We start from the raw sequence: 22540 nt of genomic DNA, 5'->3' as shown, positions 1-22540 counted from the left end.
CCATTCATGAAGCCTCCCCAAAAGGTGGAGACCTGGGGCTTGAACCCAGGTCTTGCACAATATTGATGTGTGCACTTTAGTAGCTGAGCTCCCAGCCCCCATTGCCGTCTTCAAATCTGGATGATTACTGGGCTGTGTGTGCCTCACTCATAGCCATAAATTCATAGTTCACATTGATAGCACTTAATGTGTCAAGCAACCAGATCACAAAATCTTCCCAACAAGAGGTCTCATGAATATTTGCACATTATACCACTGGGGAGGACAGTGACTACTAGCAAGACTTAGCATTTGCCCAGATCACACAACACAAGAATCAAGAATGATCCAAAAACTCACCCCTTGTGCCTGCAGATCATTGCTGGGGACCAGATAGTCCTTCAATTTTCTTACGAGATCCAACCTAACTATGGTAGACTGCTGGAGGTGGAAGGGCAAGTGCGACTGAAATCTGTGACCATCCTGTGAGCCTCTTTCAAGAGGCCAGATGAAGATGATGTGGGACCTTGAGTGACAAATAAACTTGTAGCCCACTGTACTCCATCTGTGTCTGTGTCTCTGGCATGGAGGAGGGAAGCAGGTACAGAGAGACAGAGATTTTGACTAGGGCACCACAGGGTTCTGAGGCTCAGGAGGGATCCAGTCCTCCATCCCCCAAAGGAGTCTCTCTGTCTGGGAGGCTCCTGGGAGGTTGAGATTGGGAAGGGCTCTGGTGTCTTGTGCTGCATGCTGGGGAGAATTCTGCTGGTCATGATAGGGACAAGGCTTGGGGATGTGGACCCCAAAAAAATTGATCTGAAAGACTTGCCTATCCATTCCTCTAAAGAGACATTGTGTTCCAACAATCATATCCCTGGAACCCCAACTTCTGTTTGGGCCCCATGAAAGAGCTCTGGGCCTCCTGCTCCCCTGTCCCTTTCTCTGTCACATGGCCTCCTTCTCCCCAGGCCTCTGATTGCTGGGCAGCTCTCCAGGACTGGGACCAGAAAGGGATCTGTCATCTCCCACCTACCACATATCTGGGGTTTAGACTGGTCACCCCCTGTCACCCAGAGGGGACAGACACATGTTGGAGTAGCATCAGACCCAGAGAACATGTGGGGTACTAGGGTTCTGGGTAGTGCAGGGAGCTTTGGCAAAGGCTCCTGGGGACCCTGCTATGACCACCCCATTGCCATATCTTCCCACTTAGGCACCTGATGGCCCAAGAGCCTCAGCCAACAAGTGATTCTGAGAGGTATGGAGTCACTCTAGGTACCCTGAAGCCCCACCCACTAGGAAGAAACTCTGCTTAGATGGTGTCATTGGGTCACCACTTAATTATGTGAATCCTGGAGGCAGAGAACACAGGGGCCACTTAGAGCCCCGTACCCAAAAGGGCACTTGAGGGGCTGGGAGATGGCTCAGCCAGCAGACTGCACACTTGACCTTGTGGCTGGCCCTGGGTTGAGCCCCCAGCCACCACTTGGGAGGAACTGCATAGGGAAACTTCACAAGTTTCAGAACAATGCTGTGGTATCTCATCATCTCTGTCTGTCTGTATCTCTCTGTTTTTCTTTTTTTTTTCTCCACCAGGTTTATAGCTAAAGCCAGCACTATGAATCCACTGTTCCTTGTAGCCATTTCTTACATTTTATTGGATAGGACAGAGAGAAATTGAGAGGAGAGGGGTAGAAAGAGAAAGAGAGGGAAAGATAGACATCTGCAGACTGGCTTCACTGCTTGTGAAGCACCCCACCTGCAGGTCCGGAGCCGAGGGCACAAACCTGGATCCTTGTGCCATTCCTTGCACTTGATACTATGTGTGCTTAATCAGGTGCACTACCACCTGGCCCTCTCCCTCTCTCTAACAAGCTTTCTGTCTGTCACCCACTACCTAAATACAATTATCCTCTGTGAGCAAAGGAATCGTGCATGGCAGTGTTCTAGCAATAACACTAGTAGTAAAATAAGCAGATAGAGAAGCTCTGTGTGTGCTTGTCAGTTCTCCCTGTGGATGGAGCCCTGCTCTAGGGCAAGGTTCCAGCACTTGGAAGAATTTCTGAGTCAAGGCCAATTTTGTTTGATTCCTCTGTATCCATGTGAAGATCAAAGGCCCAAGAAAGACAGGACAGAAATATCTGGGTGTCCGGTGGAGGCAAATGAAACCCCACAAATAGCACTGGGTCATTGGCCCCCAAGGTCAAGTGGGGGTCACCTTGCATTGGGGAGCATAGGAGTGAGGAAAAGCAGCTTAAAGCAGAGGAATCACATACTTGCAAACCATGAGGGCTTTTGGGGGAGGCTTTAAGTTCCAGGAAGTAGATTCTGTGCCAGGTGACAGCAGGGGCTGGGAAGGGTTGGGCTGAGGCATCAGGACCAGCCACAGCTGAATCTTCTGATACTTAAGGTCCCAGCAGCCAGATAGCAGCATCATTCTCATTCTCGCTACTGCCTGAGCCCCTGTCTCAGCCATGGACAACTGCTGTGTGACTGATCCGGGCATCCTAATGGGGTGTGTGGGGCCAAGGTTGCTGAGACTGGGGGAGGGCTGGGGTCCATGTATAAGGACCCAGGTTCAAGCCCCCACTCCACATCCGCAAGGGGGAAGCTTCACAGAGAATGGGTCCTAACCTTGGACACTGGCTCAGTTACAAAACAGTGAGAGGTGAAAAGGGTGTGACACTGGATGGGAATGGGAGTGCTCATGCTGAGTGTGGGGAAGCACAGAGAAGCTGTCTGTGTAGGCTGTGGAGCCCTTGACTTCCAGGGTGACTAAGGCTGCAAGCCACTCCACATAGATGAAAATTAGACTTGTGGCTTGTTGATTTATTAATATTCTTGATAAATCAGGATAGTAAGACAAATGTCCTTGGGCTTTAGCTGCCTGAGACAAAGATTTCCCCACACATCCTCATGCTGAACACAGAGTGGTTTGACAGACCCTGCCCACATAAGATTTCTGCCTCTGCTGCCTCCCAGCTCCATGACCTTGGGAAATTTCCTTAGTCTCTCTGTGCCTCAGTTCTCACCTCTACACTATGAGGCTTGTGGTCATCAGATCACACCCCCAGTGGAGGGTTTTTGAGGATCTTGACAGGAGAGATCCACAAGCTTCTGCTGAAGGGCATGCTGGGAGTGTGGGCATCTGGTTGCTGTGTCTATTCTAAGCAGGTGCTTAGTGGCCATTGTTTCCCTACAGGCAAGTGTCGGGGGTCAGCTCAGGTTTCAGGCAGGCTGTCTGGTCATCTTCCAAGGAAGGGGAGTGTGGCATTCCTGAGTCTCACACACAACAATAACTTTGTTCTTTAATCACTTAAATAGTGTTTACATTGAATATATGATGTGAGTTCTTTGTTCTTTGGTGGGATTCCCAGATGACAGAGTAGTCTAGGCAATTTCTGCTAGTTTTGTTGCTAATCTTTTGGCATCCATACCAGAATTAAAACTTGTTTCTTTCACAAATTCATTTCAGAGTAATTCTCTCTTTAAAAAAAACAATTATGTATTTATGTATTGAATACAAACAAAGAAAGGAGACAAAGAACTCTGGTGATGGGAACAGTGTGGAATTATACCCCTGCTATCTCATAATTTTGGAAATCACTATTAAATCATCAATAAAAATAAAAACAAACAGAAATTGATGGAGAAGGAAAGTACAAAGAGTTAGATAGGAATGGAGAGAGACAGACAGAGAGAGAGAGAGAGAGACCTGTAGTGAAATTTCTCTCTTCAAGTGGGGACTAGAGGCCTGAGAACCCAGGACCTTTCACATTGTAACATGTTTGCTCTACCAACGTCACCCACTAGAGGGACCAGAACAGAACAGATACTAAGAGAAGTGAGTGAAGTAGAGGGAATTAAAGGGAAAAAGAAGAATGCACATGATGAGTGAGTGAGTGAATTGAGTGAGTGAGAAATCGCACTTCAAGTTGGCAAAGGGCTGAATATCTATTCAGTTCAGTCACAAGGTTTCAGATTCCCATCCATTTGTGGTGGTTGACCTCGATCAGGACTGGCCACCCACGATTCTAGAATGTATTTCAAGTTAGCACTTCCAGAGGACATGGGAAAGGTTAGAGTCAGAACCCATGAACTTGGATGTTTTGCACTTGGGTTCCAATGAGCTGAAATAGGCTTAGTGTGAGGAACATAGGAGTTCAAATTCTTCTACTCAAGTTCGGAGAGAGAGGGAGAGAGAGAGAGACAGAGAGAGAGAGAGAGAGAGAGAGAGAGAGAGAGAAAGAGAATAAGAATAAGGAAGGGGAAGAATGAAATTGGAATGTGTATCAGAAAAGAATCAAGACTGAGTCCTGGGGTTGGCACCAAAAGGGCTAAGTTGAGCTTCAAGTTGTTACATGAAAGTGTATCATCTGTCAGGTAGATTCATTCCCATTTCTTAGTTTTTTTTTTTTTTTTTTTTTTTACTCCCGTGTAAAGAAAAGAAAATGAATCAGGGAAGGAGGGCGGAGGGGTAAGAGCAGGCTCACAGTTGTCCTGACTGTGTAGTGCTGTCAGGACCATGGACAGCAGCTGGAAAGCTGAGCCCTTGGGGAAGTATTTTCTCCTTTCCTTCTCCTGCCTGTGGTGAGTTTGCTCTGAGTTAAAGGAAATCAACACTGATGGTACTATGGTGGTTGCTGTTCATGGGGTTGAGGCTATCAGTGGTGGGGTCAGAGTGGAACTTCACCACTACAGTCTTATAACCTTGGAAACCAATAGAAAATCACCAATTAAAAAACAGAAATAAGACCACATTGTTCTAGTCATCAAATGTCGTTTTCGACGGGTTATGTTGTTTTCGCCGGGCTGGCTTCATGGGCATGGGCGGGTAACAGACGACCAGGGACTCATAGTTGAGCTGTAGGCAGTATCTCTTTATTCATGCAGGGCGCAGCACAATCTAAGCCGAGCTAAGCTAAACTAAAGGTAAAGTACTCTAAAACTCACAATGCTGTCTTTATATATACTTGCCAAGTAGGGTGGAAACAGGGTGTGACATAGAGAGGGTGGAGAGAAAAGTGACTGGTGACAATCAGAGTGTGACAAGGAGAGGATCAGGGTGTGACAAGGAGGGGGGGTGGAGCAAAAACATATCATGAAACAGTGGGGATTGAACCAATGCCCTGGAGGGAGGTGCTTGTTAACAGCGGTTATATAAATAGAATGAAGTGGTTATGTAAATAGAATAGTGTTAAGCAGGGGGGATTTAAACCAAATGAAACAGAAGGGGTCTCATGCATACCAACAATCAAAGTGGAAACTGAAGTGGAAATCTGCTTCCCCACTCTAACCCCACTCCCACTGTTCTCTGCCCCTGCCCCTCTCCTATTGTACAGAGAACCTGGGGAACACAAGGGCAGCTGTGTGACCCTTCCTGCCAGTACAAGAGGCCCCCTCACCCTCACCCAGCCCATGATCCCACAGCACTCAGGATCCATGTAGTGGAGGAAGGGATGAAGAGATGCCATATATGGGCAGCTGACTCTGATATCGTTGACCTAAGAGACAAGCAGGTGGTCCTGAGATTCAGGAGCCAGCGAGTCAGATTCCCAGTGGTCTGTCCTCAGTCCCACTCTTGACTAGACTCCTTCCCATCCCCAAGTTCAAGTAGCATGCTCTATGGACTCTTGTTTTCCTGGAATTCTCCATGGGTGGACACACCCTCTGAAGTACTTGTACTCCCACAGCACACAGCCACTTCCCCAATCCACCATGTTCCCACCCCATACCCCACTACTACCAGAGGGAGCCTGTAATGAACACCAGACCTCAGAGCATCTTCAATCCTCCTTTCCTCTGTCCATCCCTCCTTCCCTCCCTCCAGAAAAAATCAGGCTATTCCAAAGAGGAGGAACATATCTGTCTCATCTGTCCTTTGAGGGTTATTTTTTCTCTCTGGAAGGCATTGTCTTCTGATACCTGACAAACAGGAAAAAAAACAACCTGGAGTTTAGGTGAGTTTATTAAAAATTAAGCCATGGGCCCAATCCAGGATGCCTCAAGCCTGAGGACAGCCTCCACACTGCTCTGAGAAAACTGGTCCAAACAGTAGCCACTGTGAGGATGGCCATTCTCTCTTTATTGTGAAGGAATGGTAGCACATAGCATATTAGACACTTGGGGCCATTTAGTCCCTATCCATGTGCTCAGCTGGCATGTCAGCTACAGGAGGATGGATCTCTTGGTTTGTCCCAGGAACAGTTTGTCCTTGAGTGGGTATGCAGGGAGAAAAAGCAGGAATAAGTCTGGAGAGACAGCATAGTGGCTGTGCAAAGGATTTTCATGCCTGAGTGTCTAAGATTCCAGGTTCAATCCTTAGCACCACCATAAAGCCAGAAATGAGTAGTAAAAATAAGTAAATAGCTAAACATATAATTATTCTAAGGATGACTGGAAAATAGGAAATCAGTCCTGCAAAATTGAAACTCTTCTCAGAATCATCTCGATGTTTTTCCACTTCTTCACCACAAAGTACCTGCAGAGTCACTGCAGTGAGACCCTCAGTCCACCTCACACTGCCACAACCCTGTTACATTGGATCATTATTTTTGAGAGAGAGAAAGAAAGAGGGATAGAGAGAGAGAGAGAGAGAGAGGAAGAGAGAGAGAGAGACTATAGCACTGAAGTTTTATGCAATGTAGGGGGCCAGGTATGAATCTGGTTCAAGCATTTTGTAAAGCAGCGCACTAACCAAGTGAGCTATTTTTATGTCTTCCATTTTTAGATGTGTAATGCTTTATTACTAAACATATTCCCTTATTATTTTCTAGAAAGACTACTGTTTCACTGTGTAAAAATAACACCAGAAAACACAGCATATTGCCAAATTAAGATAGTACTTTTGGGCTGTGGAGATAGCATAGTGGTTATATAAACAACTCCCAAGGGGCCAGGTGGTGGCACACCTGGTTGAGCACACACAGGCTTGTAATACAGCAGGAAAAATCTGTAAGATCACATAACCTTGCTGAAGTGCTTGTAGAATAGCTGGCTCGGGAGTAGAAACCTCTAACTCTGGGAGCATGAAGTGTCTTGCGGATATAATTGATTGTGGAGACATTTTTCTCACTTAAGCTAGGTAAGCAGCATTAAAAACAAAGATAGGTATCAGGGCTGGGTGGTGGTGCAGCTGGTTGAGTGCACATGTTACAACATGCAAAGACCAAGGTTCAAGTCCCTAGTCCCTACCTGCACAGGGAAGCTTCACAAGTGGTGAAGCAGTGACACAGGTGTCTCTCTGTCTCTCTCCCTCACTGTCTTCCCCATCCCTCTTGATTTTTCTGTCTTTAGCCAATGAATAAAATATTTTTTAAAATAGGTATATTCTGATGTTTTGACATTTTATTTCAAATGTATTGTGATTTTTTGCTACTCTAAACATTATACTGCCAATCAAAGAGTGTATCCTTAATAAGACACACATATGTGTGTAAAATTCCATCAGTACACCTGTGTTTAGTGAATATTAAAATCTCATATTTTTTGCTAAAGTATTGTTTCCTCAATGTCATTGTCCTTTTGTTTTTTGGGGGAGAAAGCCAATGAGTCTTTTTGTTTCCATCCTAATATTCAACCATTTTGCAGTCACTCATCCAGCTGGTTACCACACTTACCATTTATATACTGACTCTGCAGTGCAACATTGGGACCTTCGAAGCTTTGTTCAGAACCTCAATTTGCCCAAAGACCAAGTCTCCCTGACTAAATGGAAATAAACCACTACCAATTTAAGGAGCATAAATTATAATCCAGCTAAACTAAAATGTGAGGTTAAACAAAAAAGTAGACTGAGGTCTGGATTCTTTGAATAGTTAAGCTAAATAATATCCAGTACAGCCTATATTCCATGCACTGTCTTTGGGATCAGTGCAGCTGCTTCAAATACCACCTCTGCCTCTAACCAGAGAAAGAACTTCCCTGAAGCACTTCCCTCAAGCCCTGTGATCTTCTTCTCCTTTGTAGGGAGTGGATCACTCCTGCCAGGTAGTTCCTGGTGAAGGAAAGAAGTACCCCATGTGTGATCTCCATAGCACTGATTCTCACACTGTTTCCTTTCTTTTCTTTTTATTATATATTTTTAAATATTTTATTATTGGCTTGAGACAGAGAGAGACTGAGAGGGCAGGGAGAGGTAGAGAAGGGAAAAGATATCTGCAGCTCTGCTTCACCACTTGCAAAGCTTTCCCCCTGGAGGTGGGGACCAGTGATTTGCACTGTAACATGTGCTTTAACTGCACTTGCTATCATCTGGCCCTTTCCATTTTAAATATTTAATATTTTATTTTACTTTATTATTTTTGCCACCAATGTATCGATGAAGCTTTGTTCCTGCATGATTAATCCACTGCTCCCAGCATGGATCCCCCCTTTCTTTTTCTTTGATAGGAGAGAGAGAAATTGAGAAGCAAAGGGTACAGATAAGGGAGAGAGAAAGCGAGACACCTGCAGACCTACTTCACTACTCAGGAAGCTTTCGCCAGTAGGTGGGGCTTTAAATCCACGTCCTTGCACATGGTAACATGTGTGCTTAACTGGGTGTGTCACTGCCTACTCCTCCCTTTTTATTCTTTCTCTTTTTGATAAAGAGAGAAATTGAGAGGGATGGGCAGATAGAGCCTGTGTGATGGTGCACCTGGTTAAGAATACACATTACCATGTGTTGTTGTGCGCGGGCTGCAGAGAAGAGAGAGAGGGGGTCCGGAGCGAAGAGGAAACACAAATCTTTATTTGCACTGGCACCTCAGAGTTGGATGCTAGAGAGGCAGGTTGGGCCACGTGGAGGTAGCGAAAATGGCTGCCTCACGCAGTAACCTTTCCTGTGTCACCGGAGTGGAGCGCTGGCAAGAGAACGAGGTGCAGAAGAAGAAGGGCTTTTATAGGAGTAGCTTTTGCGAGAATGGGAGTGGGGAGGAGTAACCAAAGCACTCCAGATATTGCGGGGATATAGACAATGCCCTGAGGGCACAACATGGCTGAACAGGCACTCCGAGAATGTCCCAACTCTCGTGGGAACTAGCAGTAGACTAAGGGGACAACATGGCAGATGTGACTGCATTGGCACAATTTCCCAGCAACCATGGATGAGGTTCAAGCCCCATCTCCACTTCCAGGGAAAAGCTTCATGAGCAGTGAAGGGTTTTCAGGTGTCTCTCTCTCTCTCTCTCTCTCTCTCTCTCTCTCTTTATCCCCCTTCTCTCAATTTCTCTCTTTCCTATCAAAATAAAAATGGAAAAAGAATCCAGAAAGAATGGCTTCTAGGAGCAGTGGATTCGTCGTGCAGGCACCATGCCCATCAATAGCCCTCGTGGCAGTAAAAAATAACAAGTGTGAAAGAGGAGATACACCTGCAGCACTGCTTCACCACTGACGAAGCTTTTTTTCTGTAGTTGTGTATGAGGCTTGAGCTCTGTTCCTTGTGAATAGTAACATGTGTGCTCTACCAGGTGCTTGACTGTCCAGCCTTGAAAATATGTTTTGAATATGTGTAAATTCAACTTTGAATGCTTGGAGGGGACAGAATAACGAGAAGTAAATATTACAGAGCAGAAGCTTTTGATCAGTGGAAGATATTGGAATTCAATTGACTTGATCTGTGTGGTCTATACCGCCTGTCCCCATGCAGGGTCCTCCCTCTGTGAAGATAAGCACCATCAGTGAACACTGACAGGAAGCTCATGGGAACCCAAGAGTTGGTGGTAGAAACCATCTTCTTACCACAGAGTGTTCTTGGAATCCTGGGAAACTTCTTCCTTCTCTCCCAATATCTCTACCTTGAGTATAAGCTGAGACCTACAGATGTGATTGTCAAGAATCTGATTGTGGCCAATTTGTTGGCATTTATTTCAGGTAGAATTCGAGATACACTGGAGTCTTTTGGAAGGCAGCATATAAGTGATCTTGCCTACAGGTTGTTTCCCTACATTCACAGGGTGGGCAGGGGTATGTCCATCAGCATCACTTGCCTCCTGAGTGTCTTTCAGGCCATCACCATCAGTCATGATGAGGGCCAGGTGGACAGAGCTGAAAGCAAAAGCTCCCAAGTGCATTTTCCCTTCTCTTGCCCTGTGTTGGCCTGTGAACTTGCTGATAAACATCATTAGCCCCACTTTTTTGACCGATGCCTGGAACAGAGAAAACACCTCAGACAGGAAAAGTTTTTGACATTGCTACTCTGTTCATCAGGACAGTACTGGTGAGTCCTTGTTTACATTCTTATTGTTCTTCGTGGATGCTGTGTTTCTGGGGCTCATGCTCTGGGCCCATAGCTTCATGGTTTTCACTCTGTACAGGCACAAGCAGAGGGTCCAGCACCTTCACAGGAGCAGTCTCTCCTCCGGTTCCTCTCCCGAGTCCAGAGCTACCCAAACCATCCTTCTCCTGGCCAGCACCTTCCTCTGCTTTTACACCTCTCTTCCACCTTGCAAAGTCTTCGGGTTCTTTTAAATCATCTCCACTGGTTCCTCTTGAATGCCACTTCAGTATTCAGTCGTCCTTTCCCAGCTGTCAGCCCTTTTTTGTTCTTGCATCATGAGTTCATTGTATCCAGGTTCTGCTCATCCTGTGTGAGAGATATAAAATCCCTACTCCCATGAGAAACATATGAAGTGTATGTGTTTGCACCATGTTAACTGGCAATTCACATAGCTCACCAGAGTCCTATGTGGAATTGTGAAGGCTTAACAAGTGGTTACAAAAAATAACACGAAACATATGGTAAGCATTTTTACCCAGGGAAGAAGGAAGTCATAACAGTAATTCTGATGAAATACATGTAACAATTTTAAATATCCATGATCTTGAGACTTACTAATGGTCTCAAAGGGGAGATTTCTGACTTATGCAGTAGTAAACTCCAGGTCTGAAAAAATGTGGCTGTGGTGGAGAATGGCAATGAGGATGCAATTCTGCAGGTTAGGTCAATGAAGATGGAACATCCTGAGCTGGGAATTATTGAAGCTGGTCCCCATCACACTGGAGGGAAATCTCCCTCAGGGAGGAGAGCTGCTCCAGCCACTTGGGAGTTTTGTGTGTTCAGTCCTTGCAGAGGTAGATGAGTATGTGGAAATGTTATCTAGTAGGAATGGCCAGAATGAACAGGAGTGGGCCAAGGAGAGAATAAAATCCATTTTTTAAACCTTTATTAACATAAAATTTCAGCCTAGGAGGAGGTGTAGTGGTTAAAGTGTTGGACTCTCAAGCATGAGGCCTTGAGTTCAGTGCCCAGCACCCCATGTGGCTGTGTGATGTTCTGATTCTCTCTTTCTCTCATTATGAAGAAAATAGTTTTATGAAGGTGCAGTCAAAATAGTACCAGACATACTAAAACTAAAGAACTTTGCCATTATCAGACCTGCGTTCCAAGAGTTTTTGAGTGTAGTGTCATAGAGAAAGTGAAAAGAAACATTAAAACTCTACAAGGTGATACACAGCTTATAAGACAGACCGAGAAACTCAAACCCTAGAAATAGGAGACACTTTACTCCCAGAGGGATAAAAAATAGGGAAGCTATCAAGGGAGTGGACTGGATATGGAGCTTTGGGGGTGGGCACTGTATGGAAATGTACCCCTCTTATCCTATAGTCTTGTCAATATTTCCATTTTATAAATAATTTCTTTAAAAAGCTGTGTGTTGAAGATCAAAGACCTAAATAAATGGAAAGAAAGAAGAAATAGGAGACATTTTAAAGTATAAAAGTGCTGCAGGTCTCTCTGTCTCCCTCCCTCCTTCCAAAGTAAATAAGATAATATAAAGAAGGGTCAAAAAGGTTGGGTGGTCATTTACTCTGTAGCATGCCTATGTTATAGTGTGAAATTTCCCACACTCAAGCCCTCTGCCCCCACCTGTAGATGGGGAAGCTTCATAACTCTGTGTGCAGTGCTACAGGTGTCTTTCTTTCTCTCCCTTTCTGTCTCCCCCTTCCCTCTCAATTTCTCTATAAAAAAATACATAAAAAGTATCTTGTATATAGCTGTGCTATTGGTTGCTTCTGATCTACTTGGTCTAGGATTTTGAGAGAGTCTGCATATCAATTACACAGCCTATATATTGAAAATATTCAGTTTGTGTTTTGAAAAACTTCGAGACATACAATTAATTTTCCCCCTCTCGTATTAATTAACTAGTGATTTATATGACTACATTTTACTAGGAGTGTACATAAACACCGTTCCCACCACCAAAAGACTGTGACCCATCCCTCCCACCCATTCCCACCCCCCACTGGCCCAGGAAGCTGCATGTCTACCCCTCAGCTATATACAAGATACTGGGTACTGTATAGCAAACCATAACAAAAGGACTTTTCAAAGTTAACCCAGTTACCAAATAATGTGATGATAACATTAACTATCGATTGTATTTTTGAACCCTAGGACAGCAGGAACCTCACATCTCCACTATAGAGCCTCTACTTCCCCCAGTCCTGGAATCATTGGATGGGGCCCACTTTGCCGTATGCCTCTCCCAATCCATATCAAATAATATTGCATCTGCCGATCACAACCTAACCAACACAATGATTGCCACCTCAACATGCTTCACTTCAGACTGTGTCCAGAGACTTCACGTGTGGAATGACAACCCTTCAACTTCATTACTCGGGTGAGACCTTTCCTTTCATAGTACACTCTAATTTTATCTCAGTTGGTTCACTTTCTAACAAAGTCCCAAAACCTAGATATACACCAGTTTCTGTGAGAGAGAGCATATGTTCACACGTATCCGTAAACTGCTGCAAGATATATACCTGAAAGCAGAAGTACACTGGATTTTGCAGTGAGTACCCCCCTAACACTTCCCCTCCACTATTCCAAGCTTTGGGTCCATGATTGCTCAGCGATTTGTTTGGCTTTGTATGTTGACTCTCTTTTCAGTCACCAGGTTCCAGATGCCATCGGAATGCCGGCCAGGCTTCCCTGGACTGAAGACCCCACCGATGTGTCCTGGAGCTCCGCTTCCCCAGAGACCCACCCTACTGGGGAAAGAGAGAGGCAGACTGGGAGTATGGACCGACCAGTCAATGCCCATGTTCAGCGGGGAAGCAATTGCAGAAGCCGGACCTTCTACCTTCTGCAACCCATGGTGACCCTGGGTCCATGCTCCCAGAGGGATGGAGAGTGGGAAAGCTATCAGGGGAGGGGGTGGGAAATAGGGGTTGGGTGGTGGGAGTTGTGTGGAGTTGTGCCCCTCCTACCCTATGGTTTTGTTAATTAATCCTTTCTTAAATAAAAAATAAAAATACATAAAAACAAGGGACAGTATGTTTACATAAATACTGAAAAGTAGGAGACTGGGTTTTGGAGATGTCAGATTAAGATACACAAAAAGGTGGAGTCTGACAGTAGAGCAGCGGGTTAAGTGCAGGTGGTACAAAACGCAAGGACCGGTATAAGGATCCCAGTTTGAGCCCCCAGCTCCCCACCTGCAGGGGAGTCACTTCACAAGCGGTGAAGCAGGTCTGCAGGTGTCTATCTTTCTCTCCCTCTGTCTCTTTCCATTTCTCTCTGTCCTATCCAACAATGACGACATCAACAATAACTACACCAATAAAACAATAAGGGCAACAAAAGGGAATAAATATATATATATATAAGATACATGAAAAGAAGATATTCTCCATTTTTTGAAAATTTGTGAAGTGCTTTGCAAGATTATAGACTTATAAGACTACAGTGTATAGTTCCACACTACACCCACTACCAAAGTTCTGTATTCTCACCCTTCCACCTCTCAAAGATAACCACCTTAGCTCTCACAAGTCTTAGAACCAGTTTGATCACTAGTTTTTTTTATTTGTTTGTTTGTTTTTAAAGAAGATACTCTAGGTAGCTAAGACAATATGGAAGAAGACAAGAAAGGCCGTGTGTAGTTAGGTGCCCTTAGGAGATCACCACCCTCTAAAGACCTTCCCAGATAGAAGGTGTCCTCAGAGGCCCAGGGTTAAGACCCATCTCAGCAATGAATCCTGTGAGACCCTCAGTGTCTCCATCTCCCTGACCCCACAGTCCTCACCCACATGATACAGACACTGGTGAGTTGTGCTGGAAGCTAAGCCTTTATTTGCTTCCAAGATCTGGACTTCTTTCCCCGTCTGTTCAGAAGATGTTCACAGACTCCAGGGTCACCTTCCCATTCACCTCCAGTCTGCGCACTTGTGACACAGGGACCCGGTAGCAGAAGTGGTGGTATTTCTGGTCCCCAACCACGACCTGCAGGAAAGTGAAGGCTTTGAAGTCTGACTATAAGGCTCGTTCCTGACTCTAAACTGAATGGGGAAATGCCACCACCAGGCACATTCTATATGCCTTATAAGCCAGTGAGTTTGATACAGGCAGCCCTTAGATCTCCTAGAACCTACCAGAGGGCTACCAGAATCTTCCTGGCTGTCAGTACTAGAGTTCTATTGGGTCACAAAATTCGGCTTTTGTTGTTAAAATTCTTAAGCTCTAGCCGGGCGGGTTAGCTTCGCAGTGGTGAACAGAGACTCGCGGACACACGGCTGGGAAGGGAAGCTGTATTTCTTTATTCAGGAACAACGATTCATAAACTAAGACAAACTAATCACCAAATAGAACTCTGCTGTCTCTTTGCGGCGGCACAAGCACTCCCTCTTACTCTGTAACTCGGGAACTCTCTCACTCTGGAACTCTCGTACTTGAGAGCCCTCTGAAACTCTGGCACACTGGAACTCTCTCTTACTCTGTAACCCTGAAACTCTCGAACTCCGGAACTCAGGAACTCTGGCACTCTCGAACTCAGGAACCCTCTCTCAGGGTTCCTTGGGGCGGGGCCAAGCAGGCCCGCCAAATTAATAGGACTCATCCAATTCTCTTGGCGGGGGAAGGCTAGAACAAACCAATGTAAAGCATACAACAATTCCCCCTTTTCTTTTTAACACTACCTTCTCTATTAGAAATGGTAGATCGCACAATGGCTATGCTAATTATTCTCATGCCTGAGGTTTCCTCTCCGGCCCACACCTAGGGTGTGTCTCCATCTTGAATGGGTGTAATAAAAGGTTTAAAGACGTTGTTGATATGTAAAAGTCTCAAATTCCTTCTCTATTAAAAACGTTGGATCGTGCAGTAGATATGCTAATAACAAGTTTTGTTTCATAGTAAGTAAGTTGCAGCCAGCTGCCTGTGGGACCCTAGGCTGTTCCCCACCCCCATGCAATTGCCCGTCGAGGCAAGTAGTCCCCCAGAGGCAAGAAATGTTTTTTTTTTCAGATATGGCCCCCTCAGGCCTTCCCTTGGCAACATGCTGGTTTTTGTTATATATGTTTCTGTTCACCCCACACCCTTGATACTATAGTCATTTAGTTAAAAAGAAAAGGGGGAATTGTTGTATGCTTTACATTGGTTTGTTCTAGCCCTCCCCCGCCAAGAGAATCGGATCAGTCCTATTAATTTCGCGGGCCTGCTTGGCCCCGCCCCAAGGAACCCCGGGAGAGGGTTTCTGAGTCCGAGAGTTCCTGAGTTCCGGAGTTCGAGAGTTTCAGGGTTACAGAGTAAGAGAGAGTTCCAGTGTGCCAGAGTTTCAGAGGGCTCTCAAGTACGAGAGTTCCAGAGTGAGAGAGTTCCCGAGTTACAGAGTAAGAGGGAGTGCTTGTGCCGCCGCAAAGAGACAGCAGAGTTCTGTTTGGTGATTAGTTTGTCTTAATTTATGAATCGTTGTTCCTGAATAAAGAAATACAGCTTCCCTTCCCAGCCGTGTGTCCGCGAGTCTCTGTTCACCACTGCGAAGCTAACCCGCCCAGCTAGAGCTTAAGAATTTTAACAACAGGCTTTCAGGAAGAGCTCTGGTTCAAGAGTACACTGTGGGGTCCATGCCTCAGACCTTCACTTTGTAGCCTGGTCAAAACACACATTACCATAGGATCCAGCTCTTCAGTGAGGAATGGGGTTTATCACCTGAACTAAGCCACTCCTGACTCTATCCTTTTTCAGGATAGAAACAGCAGCACCAAAGGTTCCCCCTGTGCAGTGGGGACCAAGTTCAAAACTTAGACATGCCAGAAAGATAAAGATGAGTATGGGATGTCCCCACTCATCAACAGAAGTTGAGAAAGAGGAACAGAAAGGGAAACTAAAAGCAGGATCTGATTAAATCGAGAGCAGGGCACCAATTTAAAAACACTGTGGTGAAGGGGAGGGTGGCCATTGGGCTTCCCGGCAAGGTGGAGGGTGGGGGGGCGGGGGTGGGACACAGTCTTTTGGCGGTGGGAGTGGTGTTTATGTACAATCCTATTAACGTGTAAACATTATATAAACCACTATTTAATTAATATGAGAGGATAAAAACTGATATGTCTAGAACTTCTTAAAACACAGACTGAGTCTTTTTAATACACAGGCTGAGTCTTTGATATGTTCTCTCCCAAAAGCCTAGACCAGGGAGAACAAAAGCAACAGATAGCACAGCTATATACAAGATGCTGGGTACTATACCCCAAACCCTATCAAAGGGACTTTCCAAAGTTAACCCTATCATCAAATAATGCGATGATCACAATAACTATCCATTGTCTTCTTGAACCCTAAGACAACAGGAACCTCACATTTCCACTATAGAGCCTATATTTCCCCCAGTCCTGGAACCTTAGGGTGGGGCCCACTTTTCTGCATGCTGCTGTCAATTCAAATCAAATAATATTGCATCCGCAGATCACAACCTAATCAACACGAGTGCCACCCCAGCATGCTTTTCTTTTTTAATTACAGAATTACATGTTGACAGGGGTTTGAATTCACACCGTTCCCACCACCAGAGTTCTGAATCTTCACTCTCCCCACTGCAATCCACCATAGTCCCTCTACAGTTGTTAACATGGGATAACCATCTTTATAACTATCTGTCCACATTTATACATAGTCGCCCCTTCTTTTTCTGATTCAATCCTCTCTTCCCCTCTAAGCCAGCCCTGAAGTATTTTCTATTTTGACCTTTCCCCCTGAAGTTCAGGTGAGCTGACTGTGACTGTGCATGTTATCACTGTGGTTTCCTGCTGTGACTGTGATGGTGGAGACCATGGCCCAGTCCTGATCTGCAGACTTCCATGGGGATGGCCTGGTGGGTGAGGGTCTGCAGTGACTACTCCCAGCTGGGACTGGTTTAGGGGTCCTGCACCTGAACTTATCCTTGTCTCTGGTGCAGAACCCCTCCCTCGGGCATAAAAAGTAGAGCTGGGTGGCTAGTCTTGGTCATGTGTCCCTGCTAGGACACCCACCCTTTGGGACCTTGGCTCCTGTGACTTGCTGATCCATGACCAGCCACACACAGACCCACCTGACATGGGTGGGGACTGGTTAAGGGGATAGAGTGAGGCTGGAGACCTCCCCACCCAACCCAACCCTGGTCACACTTTGGACCCCACCTCCCCTGGATATCCTGGCCCTCCCCACCTGAGTTTGGAACTGAGCCCTGGGGCAGACACACACCTTGAAGCCTTCTGGGTCAGTGATTATCATCATCTCGAAGGCCTGCCCACGGTGGAAGGGAAAACCATTCCCACATTCCTCTACACCCCAAACACCATCTTCCCTGGTGTTGAAGACCACCTGGCACTTCTGAAAGCAGGCACAGAGGTGCAGGGCATAATCAGCATCACGCCATTCGCTGCAGGTCAGGCCTATTTCAAACCTGTGGGTTGGTGGTAGAAGACAGGTGGAATTGGAGGTGTTCAGAGACCACCCAGACCAAAGTCAAGCACCATGGACCAGGATTTAAATAATCAGAGCACACCCCAGTGCACACAGAGCCAGGTGCTCACACAACAGGAGGGGTGTGACCCAGGGTGTTTGAGAATGTGGAGGTGGCCTGCATGCCAGTCACCTAGTGGGGTCACTGTGCAATGACCTAGGTCCTCTTCATTTTGAAAGATGTAGAAGCTAGCATGTGATATCAGAGTTCACCCAATTCCCAGAGCATCCCCAGAGTTCTAGAATAATATCAGGATCATCCTATTTTCATGCACTCATTTCCTGATATTTCCAGACTCAGGAGGTTATGGGAGTATTGGCTAAGTTTCCAGATGCACAGGCAACTTCAGATCACAGGATGTCTCGCAAGAGTTCCAGGGCTCAGAGTGGAAGTCATGGGATGATTATTAGGAATCCTGAGGTTGTCCTAGCCCCTTAGATTCTTAGGAAGATGTGAGGACTCCAGTTGCCCAACGGAGGACAAACAAGGGAGACACCATGTTACACAAAGTTGAAATGGACATGAGATCCAAGTCTCATTGGGCAAGGGCGGCCATGTTTGGTTGGAAGACCTTGAGTAGCTGGGACTGGGGACTTCCAACCCTCACCACTGGGCCTGGAGTCAAACCTGTCTGAGCAGCATGGAACAGATCCACAAATTTTCACCACAGTGCCAATGTCAATGCCATTGGGGAGGGTAGATGTGTAAAGCATGATCACCACTGTGCTCTAAAAGAGAAGAAGAAAGATGTTAGGGGATTGCCTGGAGAGAGACCATTAGCCTGAAATAACTTCACTACCCCTGACACCCTGCCGGTATTCTGAAAGAAGGGTCAGAAGTCAAGAACTACATCCTGCATTGGTATCTTCCTTTCCACCTGGTTTGGTGCCAATGTCAATGCCTTTAGGAAGGGAGAACATGTAAAGAATGACCACCATGCACTGGGGAGAGAGACTAGAACCCAAGAGGCAGGTAAGATATGGGTGCCTCAGTCCCCAGGACTAAATGGTCAAGATGGACAACAGCTGAAAACAAAGAATAATCAAAGAATTCCCCATATTTGGGAGCTACTCTCTTCTCTGATACAGCTTTCTAGTCCTTTTTCCAACTATGACTCATTTCCCCAGACAAAAGCCTGGGTCCATCTGCATATTAGATGTCAGGATCAAAACTAGTAAAGTCACGGGCCCCTTGGAATATACCTAAAATAGACCTACTATCTTTTTCCAAAATGGAGACCCCAAATCTTCATTTGGAATAATCTTGCATTTAGGTTCATGATTAGTCAACAATTTGTTTTGCATTATATCTTTTTTCTTAAATATTTTATTAATTTATTTTCATTTTTATTGCCCTTTCTTTTTACCACTGTTGTGGTTATTTTTATTGTTGTTATTGCCGGATAAGACAGAGAGAAATGGGGAGAGGAAGGGAAGACAGAGGGGGGAGAAATACACCTGCAGACCTGCTTCACCGAAGTTCTGAAGAGACCTCCCTGCAGGTGGGGAGCTGGGGGCTCGAACTGGGATCCTTATACCAGTCCTTGCACTTCATGCCCTGTGAGCTTAACCTGCTGCTCTACTGCCTGATCCCCCTCTGTATTATATCTTAACTCTTTTTCAGCCACCAGGTTCCAGAATGATACCATGATGCCATACTGACATTCCTGGGCAGATGACCCCACCATATGTCCTGGAGCCCCATCTCCCCGGATCCCTGCCCCACTAGGGAAAGAGAAAAACAGGCGAGGAATATGCATTGCCAATGCCCATATTCAGTGGAGAAGCAATTACAGAAGCCAAACCTTCCACCTTATGCACCCTACAACGATCCTGGGTTGCCGGGCTGAGCTTCACTGACGGGAGACAGACGACCCGGGACTCATGGTTGAGCTGTACGCAGTATCTCTTTATTCATGTAGAATGCAGCACAATCTAAGCCAAGCTAGACTAAACTAACTACTATATTTAAGAACTATTCTGTCCTTATATACATTGGCCAAGTAGGGTGGAAACAGGATGTGACATAGAGAGGGTGGAGCGAAAAGTGACTGGTGCAAATCAGGGTGTACTACAAGAGGGGGCAGAGCAGAAACACATCATGAACCAGTGGGGATTAAACCAATGCCCTGCAGTAGTTATGTACATAGAATACAGTGTTAAGCAGGGGGGATTAAACCAAATGAAACAGAAGGGGTTTTTAGAAGCAGAATTAGAAGCATACCAACACTGGTTCCACACTCCCAGAGGGATAAAGAATATGGAAGTTATCAATGGAGGGGATGGGATATGGCCCTCTGGGGGTAAGCACTGTAAATATAGTCAATATGGTCATGTCAATATTTCCATTTTATAAATAAAAATTAAAAAAAGAATAATCAAAGAAGAAAGAAAAAAAACTTGACAGGCTAACACCCTTGTCCAGGGGGAAAGCAACCATAGAACTCCCACTTTCTGCATCCCAAAAAGAATTTTGGTATATACTCCTAGAGGGGTAAATGATAGGGGAAGTAAACCAGAGGGCTCTCTACCCCCATTTCAACCAATACCCCAAACATCTGTCACCAGGAATCTTGTTTTTATACCATCAGTGAAAAGGAAATGAATCTGGAAAAAACACTAGAGGAAGACAGGCACTATGTCTCTTATCTTACAGAGTAGTAGGGAAAAGGAAAGACACCCAGAAATAGTAATAGGTGTAGGTGTGACCTAGAAAGGAAGTGAAGGCAGGCTCACTGAAAAAAATGGGGAAGAAATATATACATAAATATAGACAGTTACAGAATCAGTCCACATTGGTGACCTTGGGAGAACTACTGCTGTTTCCATTGGAGGAGATGGGGACAGAGAACACTGGTGGTGGGAACTATATGGAATTATATCCCTATTATAATTTGTAAATCAATATTACATCACTAACAAAAAATTTAAAAACCCTGTAGGAAAAGAAGAAAGAAAGGATGCACAGAGAGAGAGAGAGAGAGAGAGAGAGAAGATGAAGCACCAAAGATAGGGAAAACACCAGGATGAGAGAAGTCACCCCCAAAATACAGTTCAGCCTGTCAGAGACAGCCTCCCATCCATTTTCTCCTCTGCAGCAGGAGATCTCTGCAGTCCATGCCTCCTTGGTGAGTGCAGTCTTGCATTAAAGACACTCTAAAACCATGATCTCTGGAGCACTTCCAAGAACCCTGTGTCACCAGCACCTCTCCTCTCAGCACCCAGGTCTCCCAGCTTCCCTAGACATTCTTCTGGACATGAGGGTGAAGAGAGAGGCAGCAGAAATCCTGATGTCACAGGCAGCTAGAATTCACAGCAGAGCCCAGGGGAGCAGTGCCCTGGGGCTCATCTACTTTGTGAAGGGGAGGCTGACCGTCCCTGCCACCTGGGGTAAGAAACTCTCAGGGGGGGAGTGAGAGCCATGAGTGAGTCCCAGTAGAGAATGCCCATCCCAGGAGGCAGGTGCCACCACTTGGTGTGGTAGACCTGGAGCTAGGGAGGCTTGTGAGGGTCAGGGGTTTGATGATGACATTGTGTGAGAGATCAGGGGACAAGGATATAATGACCCTTCACTTGTGGCTCCGTGAAAGACTACAGGAGAAGCCGGGAACTCTGGAGTAGTGCCTCAGCTCAAGTTATTACTGTTCCCAGGACCCATGAACTTTGGGTGGACACCATCATTCCCAATAAGACTAGAAGATTCCTCAGACTCTGTGGGTCTCATCCCTTTTCCCTCCATCTGCCCTTACACACACCCAGTACAATGCCCTTGTTTTCAGCTAGACCCAGTGGTGTTTTCAGTCCACAGAAGTACCTGGTGAGCCTGTAGTCCCACTGCCACATAGGAGGCTGTGACAATTGCTGCAGTGATGCTAGAGGTGGCACTTTGTTGGCTGTGGTGATGGCTTCGGTGTTGGAGGTGACCTAGAGATATGGGAAGGCAGGTGCCTCTACTTCACCTCTCCCCTTTCCCACCTGGTTCTTCCTTATTATCAGAAACCTGACCCCTCCCCATCTGCCACAACCCCTCCTTCCCAGCTCTCCTGCCGGCCCAGCCTTGGGCAAGTGAGGCCACTCTCTTACTGCCCCTGCCCCAACTCCTGACTCAGTGACATCACAATGACCTTGAGTTGCTAAGCAACTGGGCCACCAGGATCTGAGACAGAAGGTCTGCCCTCTGGTGGTGGTCTGGCACAAGTGTATCTTGTGGCTGTGGCTCCTTGGGATCTATGGTGTCATCCAAGGACAGAGGGAGGAAGAAGAGGAAACACAGCGGAACAGATGGTTGGGACTCCTGAGAGTTCAAGAGAGCCAGGCTGTCTCTCCCTTTCAATTGCTACATCTCAGGTTTGAATTTGAGAAACCCATAGCTGAGGAAGAGAGACCATGATGGAAACCACAATGAGGGAGGGAGGGTTGTACACACATCTGAGTAAAGCTCTTGATTGAAGTAGAAAATAGATAAATATAGGGTGCATATTCCTTTGTCATAACCTGTGTTCATTATTCCCCTCGTGTCTAAAAGGCCTTTACAGCCATTAGAATCTGCTGCTGTTGTATGGTCACCCCCACATTCCTACGCAGAACAACCTGAGATACCTGTGTGAGATTAAGAGTAGTTAAGGAGGAGGGAGTCTGGCGGTAGCACAGCGGGTTAAGCGCACGTGGCGCAAAGCCCAAGGATGGGCATAAGGATCCCAGTTCGAGCCCCTGGCTCCCCACCTGCAGGGGAGTCGCTTCACAGGCAGTAAAGCAGGTCTGCAGGTGTCTATTTTCTTCTCCTCCTCTCTGTCTTCCGCTCCTATCTCCATTTCTCTCTGTCCTAACAACAACATCAATAACAGCAACAATAAC

General features: G+C 46.0%; 3 protein-coding genes across 3 annotated transcripts in view; 1 reads left to right on the top strand and 2 right to left on the bottom strand.

Moving 5' to 3' along the window:
- The window catches only part of LOC132532405 (galectin-7-like), a 43254-nt gene that overhangs the window by 16115 nt on the left and 4599 nt on the right, over positions 1–22540 (bottom strand). The window lies entirely within an intron of this gene.
- On the top strand, positions 9660–10428 carry LOC107522563 (vomeronasal type-1 receptor 2-like). The gene is made up of 2 exons (XM_060186416.1): positions 9660–9995; positions 10168–10428. The coding sequence occupies exons 1-2, from the start codon at positions 9660–9662 to the stop codon at positions 10426–10428; spliced, it is 597 nt and encodes a 198-aa protein (XP_060042399.1).
- Positions 14022–21716, bottom strand: LOC132537044 (galectin-7-like). Its single transcript, XM_060186479.1, has 4 exons — positions 21501–21716; positions 18315–18415; positions 17426–17627; positions 14022–14194 (listed from the first exon to the last, which is right to left on the bottom strand). Exons 2-4 carry the CDS (start codon positions 18398–18400, stop codon positions 14081–14083), a joined length of 402 nt encoding a protein of 133 aa, XP_060042462.1. The 5' UTR covers positions 18401–18415; positions 21501–21716; the 3' UTR covers positions 14022–14080.

This window comes from Erinaceus europaeus, chromosome 2, assembly GCF_950295315.1.
Source record: "Erinaceus europaeus chromosome 2, mEriEur2.1, whole genome shotgun sequence".
NCBI lineage: Eukaryota > Metazoa > Chordata > Mammalia > Eulipotyphla > Erinaceidae > Erinaceus > Erinaceus europaeus.
This window is presented reverse-complemented; position numbering and strand designations above follow the sequence as displayed.